At 40.3% G+C, this 23,648-nt stretch overlaps 1 protein-coding gene across 14 annotated transcripts in view; it reads right to left on the bottom strand.

Moving 5' to 3' along the window:
• Nucleotides 1-23,648, bottom strand: part of DYNC1I1 (dynein cytoplasmic 1 intermediate chain 1) — a 194,219-nt gene that overhangs the window by 130,606 nt on the left and 39,965 nt on the right. For 8 of the 14 annotated variants that reach the window (XM_061468517.1, XM_061468519.1, XM_061468518.1 and 5 more), the window contains 2 exons: nucleotides 22,569-22,628; nucleotides 18,476-18,591 (listed from right to left, as the gene is read on the bottom strand). In XM_061468517.1, coding sequence (XP_061324501.1) covers nucleotides 18,476-18,591; nucleotides 22,569-22,628 — 176 coding nt within the window. The remainder of the gene's footprint in view (nucleotides 1-18,475; nucleotides 18,592-22,568; nucleotides 22,629-23,648) is intronic. The other 6 variants (XM_061468522.1, XM_061468525.1, XM_061468526.1 and 3 more) reach the window with 1 other exon arrangement.

The following is a 23,648-nucleotide window of genomic DNA, read 5'->3' as shown; positions in this document are numbered from 1 at the left end:
ACCAACTAATGATATGAAGCCCATGCACATCTACCTCAGTAAAGCAGGAGATCCCAGCAGCAAGGCAGAGAGACCATCATTTCCTGAGTTGGCCTTAGGCTTCAGAACGACCAGCACTTTAATCATTTTACATATGTTGCCTTTTTTCATTAATCCATGTTGTAAAAATGGTGACCACTGAGATGAATCAGTGGTGCACTGGGAGGAAGCCTGAAGAGCTGTTTGAGACCAGGTTCTTACTGTATGGTGCAGACTCAGAATCTACCAAACAGCTTCCTTCAGTTTTAGGGTTGGGTGCTTTTCCGTGTTCCCTGTGAAGTACCACATCTAACATGAATGAATTCTAGGCTAAATTTCTTAAGGCAGAACCTAATTAAGCTGTCCTGGGAATAGGATGATGTGGCAGGGATGGGAAGGGGGAGGAAGTCTCAGGCTAAGCTGCTGATTTTCCTCCATTCAAACGGTTATCACTTCAGGGCAAATCATTCAAATGGATGCAAATTGTTCTGGTTTCACTTTCAGGTACAGTGAAGCTGTTTTATACAGCACTGGGGCTGGAGAAGGGCATTAAAGCTAATGTAAATACGATGTATAGTCTGACACAACATTGCAAAGCAGCCCAACTATGCAGGGGATTTAGATCCCTAGACGAAAACCTTGATCTCACCTTTGTCAATGGAGATTTAGTAATTGGCTTCAGTGAGTATTTCTGCCCTAAAGTCCAAGAAGGGAATGGCTATCACTGGCTACATGACACACTCCTACAGAAGGTTAGTCAGATGTGGCAAGTGCCATTCAAGGCAAAGTGACCAAAGAAGTGTTGAACTGCCAAACAGTGATTGACTCATATACTACATGGCTAGTTGACTTATATCCTCCACAACTGAATTACACCCTCTGCGACACAGCTTCCTGGCCTGAGTAACTCCTGCTGTCCCTCCACTGAAATGACCAAGAGTGTCAAATGGCTCAGAGCTGAAGACTGTGTTTTTCAGATGGGTGGTTAAGTGCAGGACAGAAAAATTTGCCCTCAGAAAAGGAGGCACTCATGAGTTTCCCTAATCACATAGATACAGAAAGTATAGATTTCCTGAACTGCAGGAAAAATACTCAACCAAAAGTGACAGAAATATTTATGCAGCTTTAGCAAAGGTCACCAAAAATGTGCCATTTTGACAATACTGGCAAGCTTTGTATAAAGTTTTGCTTTTCAAAGAGAGTATTTTTCAATAAAAAGACTACTGGAAGAAAGATTTAAACTAATTCTACATAAAATTTTTCATTATGTCTTTGGAGACAGTGTGAATATCGGATCCCAAAACAAAGGAAAAAAACCTGTCAAGATAAGACATGATACATCTTTTTATTTCATTTTAACTTCTACTTAAATAGTAAATGAAGCTAAAACATGAAAGTGCTCATAGTTTCCTGCATAATTATCCACATTCAAATCTCTCCTCAGGAGAGATTCTGTGGGCTTTGATCCAGGGATTTTCAAGCATTTAAGGAAGATACAGGAGCCAAATCTTATACTTCTTCTGAAGAAAATATGATATAATTTCCTTATGCTTTTAAGGACATTCCATACATGGACAATCTGGCCTGAAGCCAGAGACAAAGGAAAATACAGGCAGACTTCTTAAATGTCCATTATTTTTGCAAGTCTGATTTGATTATTTTTTATCTTTATAAGGCTCTCTGTATATTCTGATACAATCAACGTTTCCAATCCAAGAACACTTAAAGAATATCTATCTTACTAATTGTCCATATTTTTCATCAAAATTATGCTGTTTCACCCTGAAATGACACATCAGTCTACATACATACAGATACATATCTTTTCCAACGATCGTGCAATATTTCAACTGCAAAGTCATGAAGCAATGCACCAAAAATCACTTAACTCACACCATATGCTGCCACTCTATATATTTGGCAGTGACAGCAGGCTTAGAAGAGTGTGAGAAACTCATCTTTAAAGAGTAGGGCTGAGTCCTAAGAGACTTTTAAAGCAAGCAAAACAAAAGAAATGGACATTTGTATATAAAGACAGAAGTGTAAAATAATTCGTAATGACTGCTCTAGCACCACATCACTTTGTGCTTCAGTGAGTCCCTAAAATGGGTGAAAGAGTGAGCGGCAGACATTTCTGTCCTGCCAACAGTTACTATGAACATATATACACAGATTTGCTTCCAAAATCCAGTACTGGCCAAAATCATCTAGGAGTTTCCCTAGGAAAACCCAGGACACCTAGAACTGCACCTTGAAGGATAAATGTCTCCTGTGGCACATCTTTAGATGTGCACCTTGGCTGTACCTTGACTGCCCACCACAATGCTCTTGTCAGCACCATTTTGTACAATGCCTTGTTCTGCATGAGGGCTCTGTCAGAATGCATTGCTGAACTGAGAAAGCTCCTCTTTTTCAAACTAAGCTTATTCTTCAGTCTTCAGTGCTGCTGTGGCAGTTTCATGTGCCAGTAAAACCTGGTATAAATTAGACTCTCATGCATCTTCCTCCTTTGTTAGTAAGCCAGTTTGTGCAAAGGAGCTACAAACCATGGAAATTAATATTTGGTTTCAGTGATTTTACTTCTTTCCTGCTTAATTTCTTCTCTCTCTGCTTTTAATGATAAGACCACAACCAACACCTGAACTCCAACACTTTTTTATGGCCCTGCCTTTCTGCTTATGCCCTCAAAGGTCTACTGTCAAGACTGTCTGCGTTCACAGGCTGATGAAATACTAGCAGTGCATCATGGGCACAGGCAGATGAAACTCAACTCCCTTAGTCCCAGGCCTTAGTCCTTCTCCAGTTTCTTTTACTTTGGTCCCAACACTGCTTGCCAAAAGTAACTCCAGGAACAAAGGGCACTAGTTAAACATAATGTTGTTTTAGCACTGGAAACCACAGGAATATAGACAGGTCCCCCAAAGTTTGACCACTTGACAACATTAACCAAAGGCAAAAAGCAGCATTTGTTTACCAGGAGGTGAGTTATAGAGCCTTTCATGTCCTGACTGATACTTAGTGATGTGCGCACCTCCGTTTTGCATTATGAAATGATGACCTTATAGCTGTGTGATCATCCATTCCATCTGGTTCTGCCCACCTCGAGATACAGACTTCCCATGCTGGGATGCACAGGGTTGCAGTTCTGAGACTATCACCTTCACTCCCAGCCATGGTTGTTCTGATTTATACTGCACAGCATCTAGTCCACCAGCTGACAACAGACCCACAAAGACAGAATGCAACCAGATACTCAGCTGCTGGTACATTTAGTCCAAGAGCAATCTGTGTTGACTGAGAGAAGCCTTACGTTCTCTGAAGGGCATGCTGCAGCTGATCAGACCAAGTTTATTTCTTGTTTATTCTAAAGAGCAAAACTGCAGTGGACTCTGCAATCAGAGCATCTGGAATAAGAAGCAGCGCAACAAGTTGACTCACTAGTTCATGGTCAGACTTCTTCCAGTGCGGGATGTCAAGCTTCTCACATCTTTTCACTCTGCTGCCTCCAGTAGCATCCTCTTAATTTCTTAGGAAAATAAAAATATAATTTTTTGTGGTTTTCAGTACATCTTCATTCTTAGCAATTTATTCTTCATTCACCTGCTTGTTCTATTCTGGATTTCTTGTCCATCCCTGTCTCCAGGAGTTATTCTTTAGCTTATGATGCCCCTGCATGTCTTCAGCCCTTTGTCATTCCACCAGGTGCCAAATGTCGTCTTCCTCAGTATTTTCTCCAAACTTTTTCTATGACCAATCCTCTCCTCTATCATTTTGTTTCTTCAGCAGTTGGGGAACACCATGTACAGCAATTTACTTTAGTTATTACTATTGGCTAATGCTTAGAAAAAATGTGTTAAAAATCAGAGGTGGATTCAAAAACTGAAATTCCTCCCCCCAAGAAAAACGTCTCATCTCCAGATGACCACTGATTACTGGTTTCCAGCTGATACAGTGGAGGTTCACCTCCTGGAAAGCTCCTCCTCTTAGTCACCTTCCAATGAGGCCACATAAGGGGCTCTCCCCACTTCAATGAGTCTGTCAATGATATAAAAGGGTGATGCTGGCACACGGTGATTTTGTAACCAGTTTCCTATCTAGTTCCTCACAACCATTAGAACAGGAGGAACTGTTTAGGAAGATGACTTTCAACATCCATCTAAGTTTTTCTGGTCCCTGCAAAACCACTGCAAGTTTGTAGATTCCATTCCTGAGACTTCTCCAGAGATCACACGACCCCCTGTAGAGAAGTGAGTTCTTCCTAAGTCCTCTTCCTTTGGTCCAAGACATCTTGATTCATTCATTCCTTCCCTGAGGAACATGCTCAAGATTCTTGCACAACTGAGATCTCAGCATCCAAAGAACCGCAAAAAGCCAGCTCTGTATTCCAGCTTGGCCACACCCAGACTCAAGAGTTTGAAAAGCAAGTGCTTAAAACCAATCAAGAGCTTACCTCCTTGAGCATGACCTTGTTTCTCCACAGAAGAAATACTGACTGAACAGAGCTTGCAGGAAAGGAAGATGGGTCATCACCCTTTTTAGAGACCCTGCATGAAAGCCACACCAGCACAAGAGATTCAGAAGACTGGAACTGAACTAGCTCTAACCAGACATAGGAATGACCCAGCTTGTTGCAGTGTCTCAGTGTGTCTCATAAAATGCACTGAAGCATTTGCTAACAGGACTATCTCCATGTTATTGTTCCTTTTTATTACAGCAGAACTAGGAGTGCCCATCAATATCAGGACATTATGCCTGGTACAGATGTCAGTTTTCACTGTTTTAACCCAAAGAAGACCAGATATTCAACTTCCTACTCCCAATATAAGCAGTCAGATAACAAGATCCTTTCATGTCAATGTGCTATTTGTACAGACAAATGCTCAGCATCATAGGCTATAAAAGCCAGCCCACCAGGACTCTTTCCGGGGGAAAAAAAAAAGATTCTCAAACTTGTTTTAGGATTCATATCTATGCAGTCATGCATGTGCATTTAACCATACACATAATTCACTTACTTAAGTTTAAGAGACCTGCTTTTAAATACTTCACCACTGTGTCATACCATGGAAACTACCTCAGGGCTACTAGGAAGGGGGTTCAAACATCCCTCATATAAAACACATCATTATGCGTTAGAGGAAACTTCATTCACCAGAGAAGAATGGCACACCAGCTGGAGGTGAACACCATAAACCACATAAAGTTTTAATTAAATTCATTAAAAATTCTTTGTCTCTCACTGTGTTTGGAGGCAGATAGAACCCTTTAACAACGGCCAGCATACAATCAGGTTTGTCAAAACTAATAATAATACAAAAGCATTTGCTTACCCTGGGACATTCTGAAAAAGTCTGAGTAACTGCATTATTTTTAATATGGGGCATTTATAAATTATTGCAAGATGTGGCCAGTCTTGGAGCAGAGTAGCTGTTTCTATTGTTCATTGGATTGATAAAAGGTGTTAATAACAAAAGGCACACTTTTAGCAGCTGACAAAGTGAATCAACCTGGAATACAGGAGAGAAGCATGTTTTCCCCTTAAAACATGTATATATATGTTATACGTATATATGTTTAGTAGGGCCTGCTGCAGTAGGAGGTGTAGTAATGGTTTTAAACTAGAAGAGGAGAGATTCAGGCTGGACATGAGGAAGAAATTTTTTACAGTTAGGGTGGTGAAACACTGAAACAGGTGGTCCAAAGAAGTTGTGGATGTCCCATCCTTGGAAACATTCAAGGTCAGGTTGTACAGGGCTCTGAACAACCTGATCTAACTGGAAATGGCCCTGCTCATTGCAGGGGGGTTGGACTGGATGTCCTTTAGAGGTACCTTCCCACCCAGACTAGTCTATGATTCTATGATATACAAAACCATTTTTCATTATGAGCATTTCTTTGCAACATATCTTCTATATCCTGGACTAATAAGTACAATATACAATTACACTGTCCTTCAGAGCTTGCAGTCTACCAGCAAAGCAGGATATAACGAATGTTACAGCACTAGGCCTCCTCCTGCAAATACACACATGCCTGATGTCAGACAATCAAATATGCCAGGGGACTAATCATGAGCACATGCATAAATGTTTGCAGGATTAAACCTACTAACAGGGTAAAAGAGGATAGCTACGTGGTTGCTTAGCTCTTATGTAAATGACTTTGTTTTTCAAAGCTGGAAAGCCTTGCAAAATACTTTTATGTTTAATCAAATCCAAATAAAATGATTCTGCAATGTACTGAAGAGCTTCACATGATGAATCAGTGACAATGTCAGCTATTTAGACTCATGGCAAGCACTTAATTTTGGTCCCGGTCCAGGTCCCACTTCAGTCAGTAGGAGTCCTTTCCCTGATTGCAACATGAACCTTTGTTACTAAATTATCTCAAGCTGATGAAACGTGAAACAGAAAAGTTACTTTTACTAACCATTCCTAATCCAGACTTATTAAGGATAATTGTAAACTAGTACTAATTCAGTAATTAGATCTGAAAACACACTCACTGCATAGCTAATACAAAAGGGTTGAGTATTCATTTTTCGTAATTCTTCAAGACGCTCTGACACAAGAAATATCTCAGGTTAAATGAACAGTCCCACAACCTGCGTGATACGGTTGAAAGTGGGGAAAGAGCAGACAAGAATGAGTAATCGCCATCTTACACCTCAGCAGACTTATGATTTTGTCCATTTCATAGTCAGGGTGCTCTAAATTTTAGATTTAGAACTGTGTCCACTTGATGCTCTGTGATTTTTGGGGTAAGAATTCAATGGGCTGTACCTCTACTTTTACTGTAAGGCATATGTCTTGAGCAAAAGGTGACGGAAACATGCATTTGAGCAACTATACAATACAAAAATTAATTTGGTGGATCAAAATCAATGTTACCACATAAAGTGTAGTATTGAGTCTACAAAACCAAGTATTCTGACTAGTATAAAAAGAGTAATTGAAGAAACAAAAGCAAAGTAATTTTTCTGGTTTTAATCTCTCTCATTGTTTTTAAATATCATCTGTAGAAGTGCTGTGCTCGATTACATATTTTTAAGAGGAAAATAAGATGCCTGTTTTTTCACTTTGCTTTCACACAGGCACAAGCAACTTGAAAGGAAACTAGCTAAGAGACAAAGGAGCTGAAGAAAAGAAATAGCAGTAAGAATAGTCCCAGAACTGTTTCATGGGTTGACAGAAACACACTGCAGAACACATCTGCCCATATTCCCATCACAAAACAGTGGGAATTAATTTATCTAACCTCAATCATCTAAAAATGAAGCTTAGAATTTTAATGTACTGGCCAAGTCCTGTAGGCAATGGAGAAAAGCACAAATAGAAGAGAATTCATTGTTATGATAAATGTAATAGGTAGGCTAAATTGCCTTCTGGAAAGGTCTGTCTTACTCTTGACCATAGACAGTCTACACAAATAGGCTAGGCCTCCCAAGGTAGAGCTGTTGCATGTGATTACACCGAATAACGATGTGACTAGTCAGCTTGGGTACTAGCTTGAGTCATATTGCCAGATCAGGTACCTCTGTGACAACTAAAATATCCTAGTAGGTTTGGCTGCTGCAAGTTCACTCAGTTCATGTTTTGTAGTGGTCAGCTTCATATATATATCTACAAGTTTCTGTACACCTATAGATATAATACAGATAATACACCATCTGAACATTGTTATCTATAGCAATACCTATAGGTAAACACTTAAATAACTATATAAATACATGAACAACTTTTCAACACAGTTCAGACCATAAACTAGGGAGACAAAAGAAGAAAAGGGAGACTAGTTTTATCTCTTGTTCACTCTCTGCCTCCATAATGTTATAGCCTAGGAATTGCAGAACAGATGTCTCCCAAGCATACAGTCAGTGCACTCATGCCTGCACACTCAACCTTAATCCTATCCAAGGCCTTCCTGAAAATGGGTGCTCACTTTGCCCACTGGACACCTTTCCATGACTGCACTACTGAGACTGATGTAAATTTATTGTATCTAAACAGCAACTCTTACATCCTTAAAATGTGTCCAAACACTTGAGTGCCTAGGAAATCCACTCCTGTTTGGAAATCCACAGCCCTGAATTCAAGCCTTCTGCATTACCCAATCTAGCAAAAAGTAAAATGCAGACAAGAAGTAATCCTTATTCCTCATCAGTCCAAACTGTGGGCATGTTGTATCATGCCCAGTTCACATATGGGCCAAATCAAGTAGTTCCATTGGCCTGGAAACTTGGTCACAGACTGAAGAACAGTCTGGGCTAGGGTCCATATCCTGCCTCATAAGGCTGTGTTGGGTTCAGCTTTCTCTGTCTCCATCACATCTCACACTCACAGATAAGAAGTCTGTGAAATGCGTAGAAGTTTGTGCTGTATCATCACGTAACATGATGGGATAGCTACCACAGTACACTATAAACCTGACAAAAAGCAATATGGGTACAACTGACTGCTCCAAGAGATTCTGAGGTTTTAACATTGGAGGTGAGATGACCCAATCCATGCTATTTGGCACAGGTATCATGGACCATTCTCTGGGATCACCACCAGAAACACGTAGCCTGTGTAGATGGACTGACAAGAGCCGAGCTCCTACCTCTGGTCTAGGCAAGCATCTACCACTTCTCACCATCCTCAGCAACAGATCTCCTCCAAAATTAATTTCCCCTAAGCCAAATCTGGTTTGCCTATAATGGTAACTGGTAAGTGATCCTCTGGCCTTATTTCAACCCATGAGCTTTATCTTTTATTTTTTATGGGTTTTATTTTCTCCCCAGTCCTGATCAGGAAAGGGGAGTGAGAGAGCAGCTGGCTGGGCAACCAGCACCAATCCACCACAATGTATTTGTCCCCCAGCTTCCATATATGAAAACAACAGGTCAAGGCAATTTTGAGACTCCATTCTGAAAGGCTGGCCTGAGCTGTGTTTTCAACCTGCACATTATGTGTGAGGCAGCACCAGTGCATGGAGAGTTCTTCACGCAGTCGCAGGCAAAATCTTCAGTGCTTTCTGTTTAACAGCAGATGAGCATGTTGCTGGTGAGTAACTGGTGCCTAGGAGAGGGAGAGTAAGACCTGAACTTCTGGTGGAGATGACAAAACAAAATACAAAACAACCACGATTAAGGGCTAAAATTACAAAAATTCTCCAACTCCACAGTTGGGGCCAGACCTTTAGGAAAAGTTTGGCTCCAAACAAAGTAGTGAGATCTGAGAGAGTCCTCAAAACCCAGCAGCTACTACTGAGACCAGTGAGGCTATTCATAAGTGCAGAGATCTGCTTGTGCCAAACTTAGAGGAGCTGGACCCATTTTGAGTTCTGATGTCGCAAACTTTACAAGGCAAGTGGGGCAAGGGGGGGGGGAAAGAGTATCCAGAGCAACAACATGCAATTATAGACTTAAAGTAAGCGTGAAGCTTCATGGCTTGAGTGCAACACATTTTAGAAAAATAATGATTATATTGTCCCTTCCTGTGGGCTTTAAGTAGGACATTAACTTGCAGGAAGAGCATGCACTGTTTTGGAGGTTTATGGCTACAACATACATCTAAATCAATTGTGGCTCAGAGTAAATTTATGTTAAGTTTATTTAAAATAAAATAGATGGGCAAGTGGCAGCCAGGGTCTGGTTGAAAAGTGACATTATTTGTGGAGACAGGCTATTGTATTGCAGCAAAAGAGAATTCCATCTTGTATTAATAGTGGCCAGTAGGAATTCACACTGAGACACTTATTTCACTGACATATCCACTTCATTAAAAATTTCTTCATCCAGATCCTTTCTTCAGTTTTCATACTAACTCTTCATGTGTGAGCAAGCAAAAAGATTCCCTGGAAAGGATCCAGCTACTACTGATTTCAAAGGAGGGATCCTCAAGTACTTCATGTGAGATCTCCGATTCATCATTGCAATACCTACAGCATGGCACTACACAACCTTGGGAGCGGCTTTTGGGAGGGAGAAGTGGGGACCAGGGTTGCCTTTGGAAGGCTCTGACCAGGTCCTTGGGCCAGGCCATGAAGATCCACCTGGTGAACAAAGACCCAGTGTGGGGTGCATCCTCATTCATCTTTATGGAGGGTAACAACGTGGGGTGTGGCAAACCCTCCCCATTCTACCCAACACAGCCTCTTGGCTCCCTCTCCAGTTAGTCTGAGGGCAAGCAGCTGACACTCTAGCCAAGGCAGGTGACCTCTCCTATGGAAATGAGCCAATTAAGGGAGCCTATAGAGGGGCACAATTGGCCAGCTTCTTAAACCGTGGCTCATATATAGAACTGGAGGTAGAGGTGATGAACAGGAGAATTTTCAGCTGCGTAATTTTGACTCAGTACATTAGGAGCATGGGTTAAAACAGAGGAGGGGATTTTGGCATGTGAATCTTTTTCCTTCCTTTGAGTCACAAGTGCCAAGAAACAAACTGAGAAGTGTGAAGTAAGACAACAGCGGTTTCTTTTCTGTACATCTTTTTAACACTACTAATGAAGGGCTTTCCACATTATGGTCTGTGTCTATTTCAGCCCTGAGTTTGCATCTACTTACAGGATTAGAAAGATTAAGTGCTAATTAGAGTGCTGAGGATTAATAACTCTTACTTCTGCAATACACATTTTTGTTAATCTTGGATTTAATTCCAGAGGAGATTGGTCCATGTTACAAAGCTAGAGTTTGCCAATGGTTACTAACCATGCAATAGTATTAGTTTTCTTGTATATACTAAATAGGCATCATCCATTAGGCTAAAGGAGGAATTACAGGGATGGTAGGAAAAAGCATGCTTTGTTTCTGAAGAAAAAACAAACCTGTGTCTTCATTGTTCTTTTGCAAGCACTATTAACCCAACTTTCCCCCTTTTTATATTTTTCATATCTATGACTTCTAATCCGAGCACTGTAATATGTACAACACTTTGTTAATTTAAAGTATATTCAAATATCACTGAAATGATACATACAGTAAAGTGAGAACGATAAACTATAAAAATAGAGAAAAATTGGCCACTGTCTTTTCACTGACTGTTGACTGCGGAAATCATCATTCATTAGTGGGATAGTTTCCTTCTGTTCTCATGTTAAAGCTCAGTTGTAACATATTGACAGTCATATATTTGCAAATTAGTTCAGAACTATTTGGTTACTTGAGGGGAACACATAACAAATCAGCTCACTATGGCAGTTGTTCATGTGTAAAACATGGCTAGTATGGTTTTCATTTCCAGGAAACAAAGCATTCAATTTGCATACAGGTATTACAGTGCTTCTTTCTGGATTCATGGGTCACTGCTAGTTTCAGATGTCAGGACACAAGGATGGGTCAAAGGCACTGTGAGATGACTTGTGGCTAATTAAATGAGTTTGAGGTCAAGGCTGCTAATATCAGAGTTCTTGTTTTCCACCAAGTGACACCATGATCACTCAATTACATATTTCCCAGGGGAACTAAAGGAGCAGGTTGAGTTCTTCACAAGGGGGCTGACTACAACAGTTTTTGTTTATTCTAGGATTGAGTAGCCTCCCACTTCTTGGATGGAGGATGGGATCCACTTATTAAAAGCACAGAGCAAGGACTGTCAGTGCAGTAGAGCATGGTCATTGTCCATGCTGTCTGCGGATGCTTTGAAGCAGTATTCCTTCCACGCACAGAATGACAGCTGCACAGCAACCCTCTCTGAGGCAGGCTCAGCCTAAAAACTGGTTCCCTGTTTCACTGAGAAGGCAGTTAAGCTTTCTGATTTGTTCCTCATTTTCTGGCACCTGAATGGTTTAGAGAAGGTGCAAGCACAGTTGTGACAAGTCTGTTGTTCTCCTTCCACCCTTGTAAAGGATTATGAGATGTGTTTCTTGGGCTTGCATTTAATGCAGAGGTACCACGTGCAAGAGAACTAGGGTCTGCAGAAGGCCTGGGCCCCTCTGGAGCAGGAAGTTCCCATGCATGTTGGACTGGTTTTCAGAAGACCTTCCTGGGATTTTGTTAAGATTACGGAAGAGCTGCAAAGAGTCAGATTACCCTGTCTCTGTGTAATGAAATGATCAGGGACAAAGTCTAAGATCTCTAAGGAGTTTTCCTTCCTCAGACCTCCTACTGTGTGTGACCACAGCCAATCTTCTCTCTGTTAAATCGGTTCTTAGTAGATAATTCCCAGAGAACTATTGATGCTTACTAAATTCTCAGATCTGCCTGTTCAAAACAGTTTAACATTGAGAGGGCTCTCTGATGGAAACTATCTGAAAAAACATCTGGAGTATAAGAAAAACCCTTCTCCAGAAGTCTTTAGAGAGGACCTGGACGGAGAGACAGGAAATGGGAGCAAATACCGCAGCAATGATCACTGATAAATACACCAATAGATCATGGATGTAACAGGCCACCTTTTAGAAACGGAGTGGGACTGACTGACAGAAATCCTATTTTAGCCAATATGTGCTACATATTTCAGGAGATAAGACATCTGATTTCTCCTCCTGCACTCAAACACCAAGCTGCATGACCACAGAGTACAGCCTCTTCATTCCTCCTCCCACAAGAAACTTCGTCAGTGTCAAATATATTATTCTGCACAACAAAAAACACAGAAAAACATTTTCCAAAGTGAAGCCCTTATCGTAATTCTATACTACATAAAATTATCATGAGCTAGTTGGTGATGAAAGCCTTTAGTGGCATACACCTAATGTCTGTAGCTTGCTGGGAGTGGAACACAGACCCACTACAACTGGTACGTGCCTGATGTGGCTGTCCTGGAGAATATGTATTGTAGCAAACTGTACTTTACTAATTGTACTTCAGGGAGGGACTGGCAAGAGAAAAAGATTGCAGTTGATTTCACTAGTGCATTACTCCCCTGGATTTTTGTTACAATACCTATAACTGAATTTTTAAGGCTTTATTTAGTTATTTTTTTAATATATACATATTTCTAGATAATAGCTTTCTTTGTTCCCAACTTTTTATATAAACTCTTGGTCTCTTCTCCCACTTCTTTCATCAGCACTTACATTAATACAGCTTTCAGTCATACAATTCTTGCCTCGGTCAAAAAAATGAGGCAAGTGTTTTTTGCAGGTAACACCAGCCTCCTGTCTTCCCTCCCTCTCCTCCATCACCCCTTTAGAACGACGCGTCGGTTCACCGTTTCACCACCAGAGAGCGCAGCCTGAATGCCTGCGAAGGATTTTTATGACAGATTTAAATGAAATAAATAAATATTCCACCTTTGAAATCCTGTTATTTAGAAAAGGGATGCAGTTGTGACAGGCATAAAATGGAATTATTGAAAGACCATTTTCCAGCGCGATGCCTCAAATCTTTGCTCCGCTTCGTTCTAGTCTCATCCAATCTTGTACAGTCTGGTACAACAGTACAAAATAAGCTTTGTTGATTTAATCAAACAAAGCAGCCTTGAATTAGGATGTTTATGCCAGCCATTGAGATCCACAGTATGGCTCTGATGGACTGAGATTAGAGAAGAAAAGGGAAGCTAGATTTTTACAGAAACTAAAAACACAGATGCAGGGTAATGCCTAGAATAGACAAATAGAGCACATTTCTCACAAAATTAGTGCCCATTAGTACTAAGGCTATGTCTGTTTAAAAACAGAACTTCTGCTTTAACAGCAATTCATCTTTAGGTTGTCTCTTCTGTTTAGTAGTGATCTCTATCCCAGTTCTGCTCTGCTTTCCAACACTACCATTTCTTTACAGAAGAAGGTCTCTGCTTGCCCCCTCCCCCACGTTATGTCCAATACCTTTCTATCACACATAATTTCATGTATCCTGATACATATGTTGCAGGCATGGTGATGCAAAAATGTGCATCTGCATTTCTCATTAAATGAAGGGTTCAAGGCTTATCTTCTCCTCCTCAAACTGGAGGTGAGCTCTAAGATTCTCCGGAACAGAAAAGCCAAAGTAAGCTCTTTAACTTAACCCCCAGCTTCTGATCCGTGAGCTCTAGACAGACAGGGCATGGGAAAGCTCAAGTATGATTTTGCTTAATTCTGAGACTAGATTTTCTTAAGTACAGCATGCACTCACAAAGCTAGAGCTGCGCTACAGTCAGATATGGGAAGGCACAACAGGCCTGGTGCAGAATTTGCCATGCTAGAGGTTTGTTGCGAATTATCTTACAGGATAAATAGAGCCAGAGCTCCATAATGATTAAACCTGGAAATCTCAGCCCCTAATAGTAAAACATAAAAATAACTTTATCTATGGATTTTATCATGGAACTTCCAGAAGCTTGACTTGTTTTCATAACATTGGGGCTTGTTAGTCCTAGTCACAGGAAACTCCTAATCTGATTATCAAAACTCAGAGTAGGGCAGAGCCCTCACACAGAGCCAGTGTATGACACTTTCAGTCATACACAGATTACTCGATAATGAGAAACCTACATTAATATGCCTACATGAAGCTCTCTGCTGTCAAGATAGTCAGTGAAGAACTACTCAATGCAGTCAGTGGCACCTAGAGAAAGTCTTGGTTCACCCTACAGTAGTCACTTGCACTTGGTATCACACAGAGATTCCTAAACTCATGTGTTTTAGTTTCATGAGTCTCAGACTGTGAGCGGAATTCCCCTCTCCTCCATCACCACTTTAAAAAAGGTTAGCTTTGAGGAACCTCAGTTCAGAGAATTACAGTGTCAGAGAAATGAAGAACCCAACCCAGCCTCTGGAGTTTCACCTCTGTTTTCGAATTTCACCTCTGGTTTGCCACTCCATTCCTGTCAACTTCCAAATGGAGTAAAAATCTTATTTTTCCCTCTTTCCCTAATAGCCCAAATATCCTCAGTGTTTCAATACAGCAGAGAAGCAGATGGAGCATGGTCCTGAATTGCGTTCTCTGCCAGAACTGGGCAAACAGTTGTGAGGTATGATGAGGTTATCCTGCTCAGGGGGGCGAGTATGCTAACACATTTGTTTCCCCCATATGAACAACCATCTGTTGAGGATGATAAACAGGTGAAGTACATAGGATCTCCCTTGTTCTAGAAAGTCAAATCTTCTTCCCCCTGTATATGGGATCCACATTTTCATAAATGCATCTCAGAACAACCTATTCACAGTGACAGTCTGGCAAGACAAAAAAGTGAAACCATCTCATTTTGTCAATGAAGAAGTAGTTTGTACTTCATGAAAGAGGAATAACAACATTCCTGACACTGGCCAGCAAAGCCGGAGACCTCACAGACCTTCATCTTTTTACTGCCCCCTGTGTTTTGGGGGGAGACAGATAAGAGGATTATCCCACTTCCCAGTGCAGGGGCAGTGTGATGTTTTCCTCACTGAGATTTTATCTCCTGGCCCATTAGCAAGCAGGAGAACAGTAAGCTGGAGCTGAGGCAGGCACCCAACAGAGCTTGAATGTGCAGGCTGTTTTCCTATCTGAAAAGGTAGCTTGCAGGCAGACATACAGCTCTCCTTCCAGGGCTGTACGGCAGTGAAAGATTCATCCTGGGCAGAGGTCAGGCCATGGCTTTTCTGTTGCTGCTTTCTCCTAGGTGTCATTCAGCAAAGGGCCATTCTGCAGTGCTTTGGAGGGTCTGATAATCGAAGGCTACATGGGGCAATATGAGAGTCTCTGTACAGTGAAGGAATGTGTGCAAAGGCCTCTCAGAAAACACTTGGCATAGTCTAGATCTTAATCAACTCCAGAATGGAAAAAGCAGCACAAGTGAAATGTCTCTCAATGCCTATGAATACCTAAATTCAAATTCAATTATAGAAGGAGGAGGGGAAAAGTAATGAGCTTTTTTTTTCTCAGGCTCCAGAGCCAAGATCTGGGTGTTTTTGAAGTCATCCTACAAGGAAGAAAAGGCTGAAGCTTACTGTGACCTAAATAAAGCAAAAGAATAAGGTACTTGTGATCAAAGGGTTGAATGATGCATATACACATCTCCCTAAATAATAGAGCGGGTGGGGGAAATGACACGTCATTATTCCTCTGAAATAAAGTGAATTACCTGTTCTGAAAAAAAGGAGTTAATCTGTTTTTATACAGTGAAGAATAATGCCACATTATTTCTTCTAAAATTAGCAGCTGACAAGCTGAGACTTCAGTGCTCATAACATCTAGCTCTCTGGCACCACATTGCACTTGCCACAGTGAAACCTTCCTTTACTGGTTTTATGAGTTTTGGTGCAGAATAGCCATTTCCACAAAGGCCTATATCCACTGAGCTTCAGAACAGCAGTAGGTCTAAGACATCCCGGAGTATCTTTCTTTCTAGAGAACCAATGTGCAGAAAACGCAATACTGACATTACAAAAACGTTGCAAAACTTTGAAGGGACTCCAAGTCCTCTTTCAGGGCCTAACTGTATAGGAAAGACCTTTCCAACCAGTGCGGTATCCCTTTCTTAGTTGTCTTCCAAACCAGAAGCAAGCATGTGACAATCTCATCCTAAACTTCTGCATTTTGACATTTCCAGTGTCCAAGGCAGGCAGCAAAGACTGAATTTTGAAAGCTGAGACTCATCTGAGGAAATAAGGGGTTTCTTTTTTTTCTTTTCTCAAACTGCAAGGTTTCAGCATCTGAATGACTGGTCACATACCCATAGTAATGGCCGAACAATTTATTTTGAAAAGATAATGGCTATATTTTATCACATGAATGCATAGGAACAGCATAGAGACTCCTCTTCAAACCTGTTCTACCGAGGAATTCCCCTCTGTTTGCTGTTCATGTTCAGAGTGACAGTATGAAGGGCTCAGCATTAATAAAAAGGCATAGGAGATTGGAAACCTGACAATTCATTTCCATCAGACCTGGGAGACAAAATCCACCAAGTTTATTTATCCCCTAGAGAGTTTCAATTAAATACTACTTTGATGAATTAACCAAGCTTTTCTGACTCTCCTTTACCAATGCAGGGCCATATTATTGTCCAAGTTAATGTTATTCCCTAGAAACAGATTGGAAAGGAAATATAAGTAAAATTTTCTCTCCCCCACACATCTGAGGGAAGTGATCAGGTGATATTGGAGAGGTTGGCCTGTTCACATAGACATGTCAGCTAATGCATGCAGTCGAAGGCCTGAAAGAGGTAAACACATCAAAGCCATGTCTTCAACTCCCCATATCCACAGGCTTTTGTACTGGATAAAGGCCCTGCATCAGGGAGGATGGGCATCCTCTTCATCTAATCTAGCGATGACTCCATGATAATGCCTCAGAATTGAGCACCTACTGGTCTTTACCCAGGAAATCAATGCCTCAGGGGAAATCTCCGATTTTTTTGAGGCTTCAGCAACCCTCAGAGAAATGAGCAGAGATGAAATGGATTGAACTAGGGAAGCTTCTAAGGCAGCATCTCCCTCCAAGAAGGCAAAACTGCCAGGACACGTTGATCAAGAAGCAGCATCCAAGCAACAAGGTTGCCTATGCTTGAAGGTGCTCTATGAGACAACAGATGACTAGGGCAAACTTGTGGTCTGGGACAGTAGAATCTGAGTATCTAGCTCAGCAGTTTTCATTTGTGGTTTCTTGAAGGCAGACCTGATAACCCAGTTGCAGGAAAAAAGCAGCCTATGTTTATCACTGTATCCTCCCTGACAGCAACTTATATTTAGAAAGATTTACTTGCACACCTTTTTCAACCTACTTGATTCTTCTTCTGTATGGAGCCTGGTGAAGTTCTACAATATCTGCTGCACGAAAGCACCTAACTGGTAAACTTTCCTTTTGTTGTTAACAGCAAAAATTGCTGTCAAGACTGCCTTCAATTTCACTTCTGCTACTTGTTTTGTAGTAGTATGTAAATTACATCAGGCTAATGAACAGCTTTACATTAAGTTTAAATGGTTTCAACAGACCTGCAATCAGTGTTCTGCAGTACAACACTGGCAAGTGTGTAGTCTAAGGAAAAGAGAGAACAGCACTCCCCTCCTAACTACTCCATGTATTTACCTGTCAACAGGAAAGCCAAACAACTAATAAGCAGCTCCATGAGTACAGATAATATATCTGCCAACAGACAGAAAGCAAGACCATCCACAAAGTATCTAAGCCTCCTTTTTCAGCACATAGATCTAAAATGCAACTTCTAAGACTCACCTACTGGAGTGAGACACAATTACACTTTCCATCACTGCCTATTTATGAAGCACAGAAAATAACTTCCTTGAGAAAGCAGAAAATTGGAATAAAGCACTGTTTTAATTATATTCATAATGATTTATTTGAAAATATGTTCTCATTAAACTCTTATCTAAGCACAACCCATTGTAAGGCAGAAGTAGTTTGGTTCCACCTGAATTTAAAGTCATTATTATAATTATTCTCACCAGAACAGGCATTAATCACATAAACAATACCAGTCTTGCAGAAAATATGTGATAAGTAGCTATATTATAATTTACTATTATTTTTCTTAACATTCTTTAACTCTTACTTGAATAGTTATTTTTTACAAAAAAGTTATTTTGAAAAAAATAGTAAAAAATCTTACCTTCAGATTGATGTGTGGCAAGAGGTGTCTGTGTCTCCTTGGAGTATGACACCACCTCCCGAGGTAAGAAATCAACCTGGGTAATCTTTGACACCCCTAGTTTGTGCAGTCTGCGTCTAAGATGGAATACATGACATCAAAAGGTTAGTCACGTTAAACGTAAACCAGCAGCAGGAACAAGAGTGCTTACTTTTATGAACTGGATTAAAAAACTACTTCAATGTTTGCTAAGATGAAACACAATACACTATGCATGAGAAGTACCTAATTGCAGTGAATAAAATTAACCTGGGAACCACTAGCCATAACAGAGTTACTCAACTCATCTGATCATGCTGCTGAGAGGGATTGTAAATGGGAGAGAGAAATGACCTGCTTGTGCCCCTTGTAACAACAAAAATCTGCCTCGTACCATCATTACTACAATGTTCTGCCTGCTCAAAAGAGCTAGTCATCAGTCTGAGATATACAATAGCGGAAAGGGCACAGTGAGTGTAAACCAGGCTGGATTAGGACTGTCAGATGTTCACCTGAGAGCAATAATAGAGCCTTTAATTGGCAAGGTAGGTCATTTCTATGAAAAAAAAAAGGAGATTCTCCATTCCACAGGGGTCATTAGTAGTGGAATTGGTATAGGTTTATGATTAGTAGAATCCTAATGCAAAGATTGGAGAGAAGCTCCAAGACACAGCTGGAACAGGGCAAGTATAGCCTTCTTTTTCTACTCCTTCCCTTACTTTAAATAATTCATACAAAATATAACAGTAAAGCCAACTATCTGTGATTGGCTAAGGGAAAAAGAAGAAAGACAGCTGAGCACAGTCATGAACACTTGTAGTCATACACAGTTCCCTCAACAGTGTGGGAAAAAAGTCCATTTATTTCCTGACTATTATTTGACTGTAGGGAGGAAAGAATAAACAAATTATTACTTTCAAGTGTTTTACTGGAAAAAAGCCAACTTTCACGAGAGAAAAGAGTATCTTATTATGTGTACATCCCCTATCTTATTATGTGTACATCCCCATTATTATGTGTACATCTGAGGCACACAATAAACAAATCAACTAAGTAAGTCCAGTTGCCTACATCAACAATGGAAATATGCTTCTGCATTTATGGGGAACAAATTCATGGATACAGTGTTTCTGAACTGCGATGTCATACAGAAAGCAGTTTGGAAAAGTAGAAAATTCACACACATTATCCATATCTGCTGTATTTTACAGATTGTCAGAAGAACAGAGGTCAAAGGGGTTTTGATCTAATTAATTTACAATGGTTTAGGTATTCAATTAAGATTAAGATGGATGTCTGTAAAGGAAATGGGTGTCTCAAAAGGAAATTGTTATCCTGGGGTGACACCTACTGAACTCTTCAGCAGCATTAATGCTACATCAGCTATGTATTGTTATAATCTAACTTACTGGCTGAGTTATTAAGATGAATTCAATTAGATTCAGCAGGTAATCAGTATAAGTCAACTGTAACACATAGAAAGAGAAAGAGTTGTTACAGCTCTGAGTCTTCTAAGACTCTTCTAACCATCTGTGACTTTGCCAAAATGAAGAAAAGCTATTACTGCCTGAAAATCCTACAGAAAATAACCTCTACACCCTTAGCTGGGACAGAAAAACTTCTACAGTTTGTGTTATATTTCACCTAACAGAATTCTCAGTCGCACTACATTTCTGTAGTTGCTTTAACTGAGGGTTCAAGCAAAATCTCATGTGCTTTTCCCTCCTTCAGCACCAGATGTGCAATCTCTGTGGCCCACTTGTTCAGTTAGACTTTCCTATGTAACCAGTCCCCTGCTACTGGTTCCACTTACTGAGATTTTTAAGCTTCCTGCATTGAAAGAGCCTCTTGACAGTGGTCTTGGTTAAGTATAATCTCTAATTAATTATGTGTTTAATCTGGGCCTAATTAGAGCCTCACCTAAATCCAGCAACAGTTTCACGAGGTCACTCCATATCTCCTCAGCTGCCTGAGGATGTGGAACAGACAGCTGGATTTAACTGCTAGTTGGGTTAAGCTCTTTGTAGACTGCTAACCAAGAAGTAAGATATATCCCAGAGCACTGTGCTGAAAATATGTGTGGAATTTTTCACCTAAAACATTTCTAAATCAGGAATTGCTGGTGCCTGTACAAATGCCTGGTGTCACCCATATCCTGGTAATTACTAATGAAGACAGGGAGAACTTTCTTCATATGAAGGAATGTGGTCTCTTAGCTCTTTTTTGCCCCTGTTAAGGAACCTGTAACGGTTCTTGTGTAACTAAAAGTTGGCCTAGCCCTTGGTCCCAAACACTTAGGTATGACTGGAGCATCCTATCCAGACTACCAAATATGGACTGTAACGTTCCAGTCTCTAGTTCTTTTTAGGGCAGCACTAAACTGTCTATGGTTTTCCAAACCCATTTTTCATCTGAGGTGCTCATAATTCTTGTAATTTACAGTTTGCTGAATATTAATCTTCCAGAGCATGTAAGCTTTGAAGGATTCCTTTCAAAACTGCCTATGGGATGTCAGTAGGACTGTAACTAAAGTCCACACATTAAAATTGATTCCTCTGTCTGTAGGTGCCAGAAGAAAGACGTATCAGCTAGAATTGCTTTGCTACAGACATAATTTGATTGCTGAGTGCAGGATTCCTTTTGCATTGGTATCTTTTTTCTTAATCTAGTCTCATGACATCAGAGGAAAGTCTGGTCCTCTCTCTAATTCTGCCTTACTTTTGAAGACAGTTTTCTTTCAAGAGGGGTAGGACTTCTGTTACAGAGTATACCTGTGGATTTACTCTTTGGCATGCTGCTTTGCTGTCTTTGCACTGACTGCTCATAAACGATTGAAATCTTGTGGCTAAACAGAGGGTTATATTGCTGCAAGTCAAATAAAGGAACTTGCCTTGCTCCTGGGAGTGCTCATCTTTTAATTCAAACTACTGGGAAAGGGCAGCTGAGATTTCTAAAAAGTTTCTGTATATTAGAATAGCTTAAAAAACCCTTAACTTTTTGGTGTGGTCCAGGTAAAGTTCTAGAAGTTCTAGCTATTTGAAGGCACACTCAGGTGAAAATTACAAACATTTCTAAAAGTTCTGGTTGTAAAGAAACCCTGTTTAGAAAGCTCTCTGGATACTTTTCACTCCCTCTGATCTTTCATGGTGAATAACCCTAACATCCCTGACTGCATCTGGGAGCACCCTCAATTAGTAGTTAAGGGGAAATTGTTGTTTTTCTAATAGAATGGTGAATGACTTTCACATGAACCAGTAAAAGCATAAGAACCTTGCCTGCAGATTCAGGCAAGCAAGCTCATAAGCTTATAGGTAACATCTTCAATATAGAGATTTGGTTTTGCCTATGACTCAAGTTCTGAAGAATGTAAAGGACTTCCACCTACCCCTTTTAGGGGAACAGTTTATCCTAAATATCTCTGCAGGTAGGCATTTATAAATTGTTTAACTGTCTTTTTTTTCAGATGTTTGGGGTAGAGGAGTTCCATTCCAAACTAGAAAATATTAATTTATCTCTAGTACAATTTTAAAAGATGCTTGATTAGACTGAACTCAATTAAGATGGCAATTACTGTTGGAGTATGATCATATTTAAGTGCACAGTTATAAGCACATATACAGCTCCTAAGGAAAAAGGGGAAATTGCCACTAGATGTGGGAACAGCATAACTATGGAAGACAGGAAGGAGGGGAAAAAGTAGCTTGCAAATGATTCAGAGAGAAAAGTCTGAATCAACAGGTACAAACGAGACTAAATGTAACCGTACATGCACATAAGTGCCACAATAATAACATTTCATCTGTAATGAAATAGTTATTTGATTTGTGTTTCAGGCAACAGAAAGAGCAGCTTATCTTTTCACGCACTTCTTTAAATAGTTGGGTTTTTTTCCCACAAAGATGGCTTTGCTGAAGCTTCTTATTGATTAAACTAAAAAAAAGCAAACTTAAATTATGGTCTTTTTGAGCCAACAAAGCAAATGAAAACCACACAAAAACAGCTCAACCAAGAAGCATTTTCATCATAATTATTGCAAAGAAATAATGAATGAGTAACAAAAAGAGCTGACATATACCCAAGTTCAGAGTCAGACTGGAGCTGCAGCACTGAGGGGTCTGTGTCCCATTGCAAGGTCCTAGGGTGGTAATCAGCCGTGCAGCACAAAGGGGAGGGGAAAAAAGAACACACAGAATTAACTGAAAGGATGAACAAAACCCCATCTTATTAGTTACATGCTCTATGTAGTACATTCAACCTCCAAGTGCAAGGGGCAGCCACAGTATGTTAAACAAGGTTTGTATGTCAAACTTTGTCAGGGCAAGTAACATTAAAATTACAACTTATTGGTAAAAAAAAAAAAAAAAAAAAGGAAGAAACTGTATTTCCTTTCAAATATTGGTTAATGTTAACTTTTTTTTTCCTTTTTCAGAAAGATTTCTAACTCTGTAACTGTCTGTAACTGTGGCTGACATATTCACAATATTCTGTAAAATCTGCAGGCACTATTTATTGTAATCATGTTTTTATGATAAGGTGTAATTGCCATGAACTCCACTGAAGAGTCTAGCCCTTTGCACAGTAAGCCATCCTGTAAGACAGTGCTCTGGGCACGAGCATCCCATAGTGCATATGCCAACAAATGGCACACTGACACAAGATTGACACATACTGGGTGCATCTGGGACAAACAAATTTTTCTTCTTTTCCTCCAGGTAAAATTTCTGGGGAAGTTGGGAATGATACATCTGGGGAAACCAGATCTATGACAGTCTTTTAATAATAGATTGCTGTCTTATGGGACTGTCACCAAATGCATGAATGCTCCTTAGGCGTACTCTGAAGTGAAGATGTTCCTTGCATTGCAGTGCAACTTGCCATGCTACCATCTCTGAAAGACTTTGCAAACACTCACAGAGCCTTTCTGGAGTCCTGTAAAATACTTACAAATCCCTTAGTTTAGAAATACACAAACTGGCATATTAAGGCCAACGTTTCCAAAAGTGCCCACTCATTCCTTGGCTCTCAATTTTACTTTAACTTCCTTGGGAAGCCACATCTCCTACACAAGAAAACTGCCAGAGTCTGTGACAGAATCAGGAACACAAGTTTGGCTCCTGAGCACCTTTTCAAGTAGTATGAACACTAGATTATGCAT

The sequence above is a fragment of the Pezoporus flaviventris genome, unplaced genomic scaffold (assembly GCF_033815535.1).
Source record: "Pezoporus flaviventris isolate CSIRO_AGI_PZ_B2104156 unplaced genomic scaffold, CSIRO_AGI_Pfla_v1 ptg000047l, whole genome shotgun sequence".
NCBI lineage: Eukaryota > Metazoa > Chordata > Aves > Psittaciformes > Psittacidae > Pezoporus > Pezoporus flaviventris.
The sequence above is the reverse complement of the archived record's forward strand: the minus strand, read 5'-3'. Positions and strand labels throughout refer to the sequence as shown.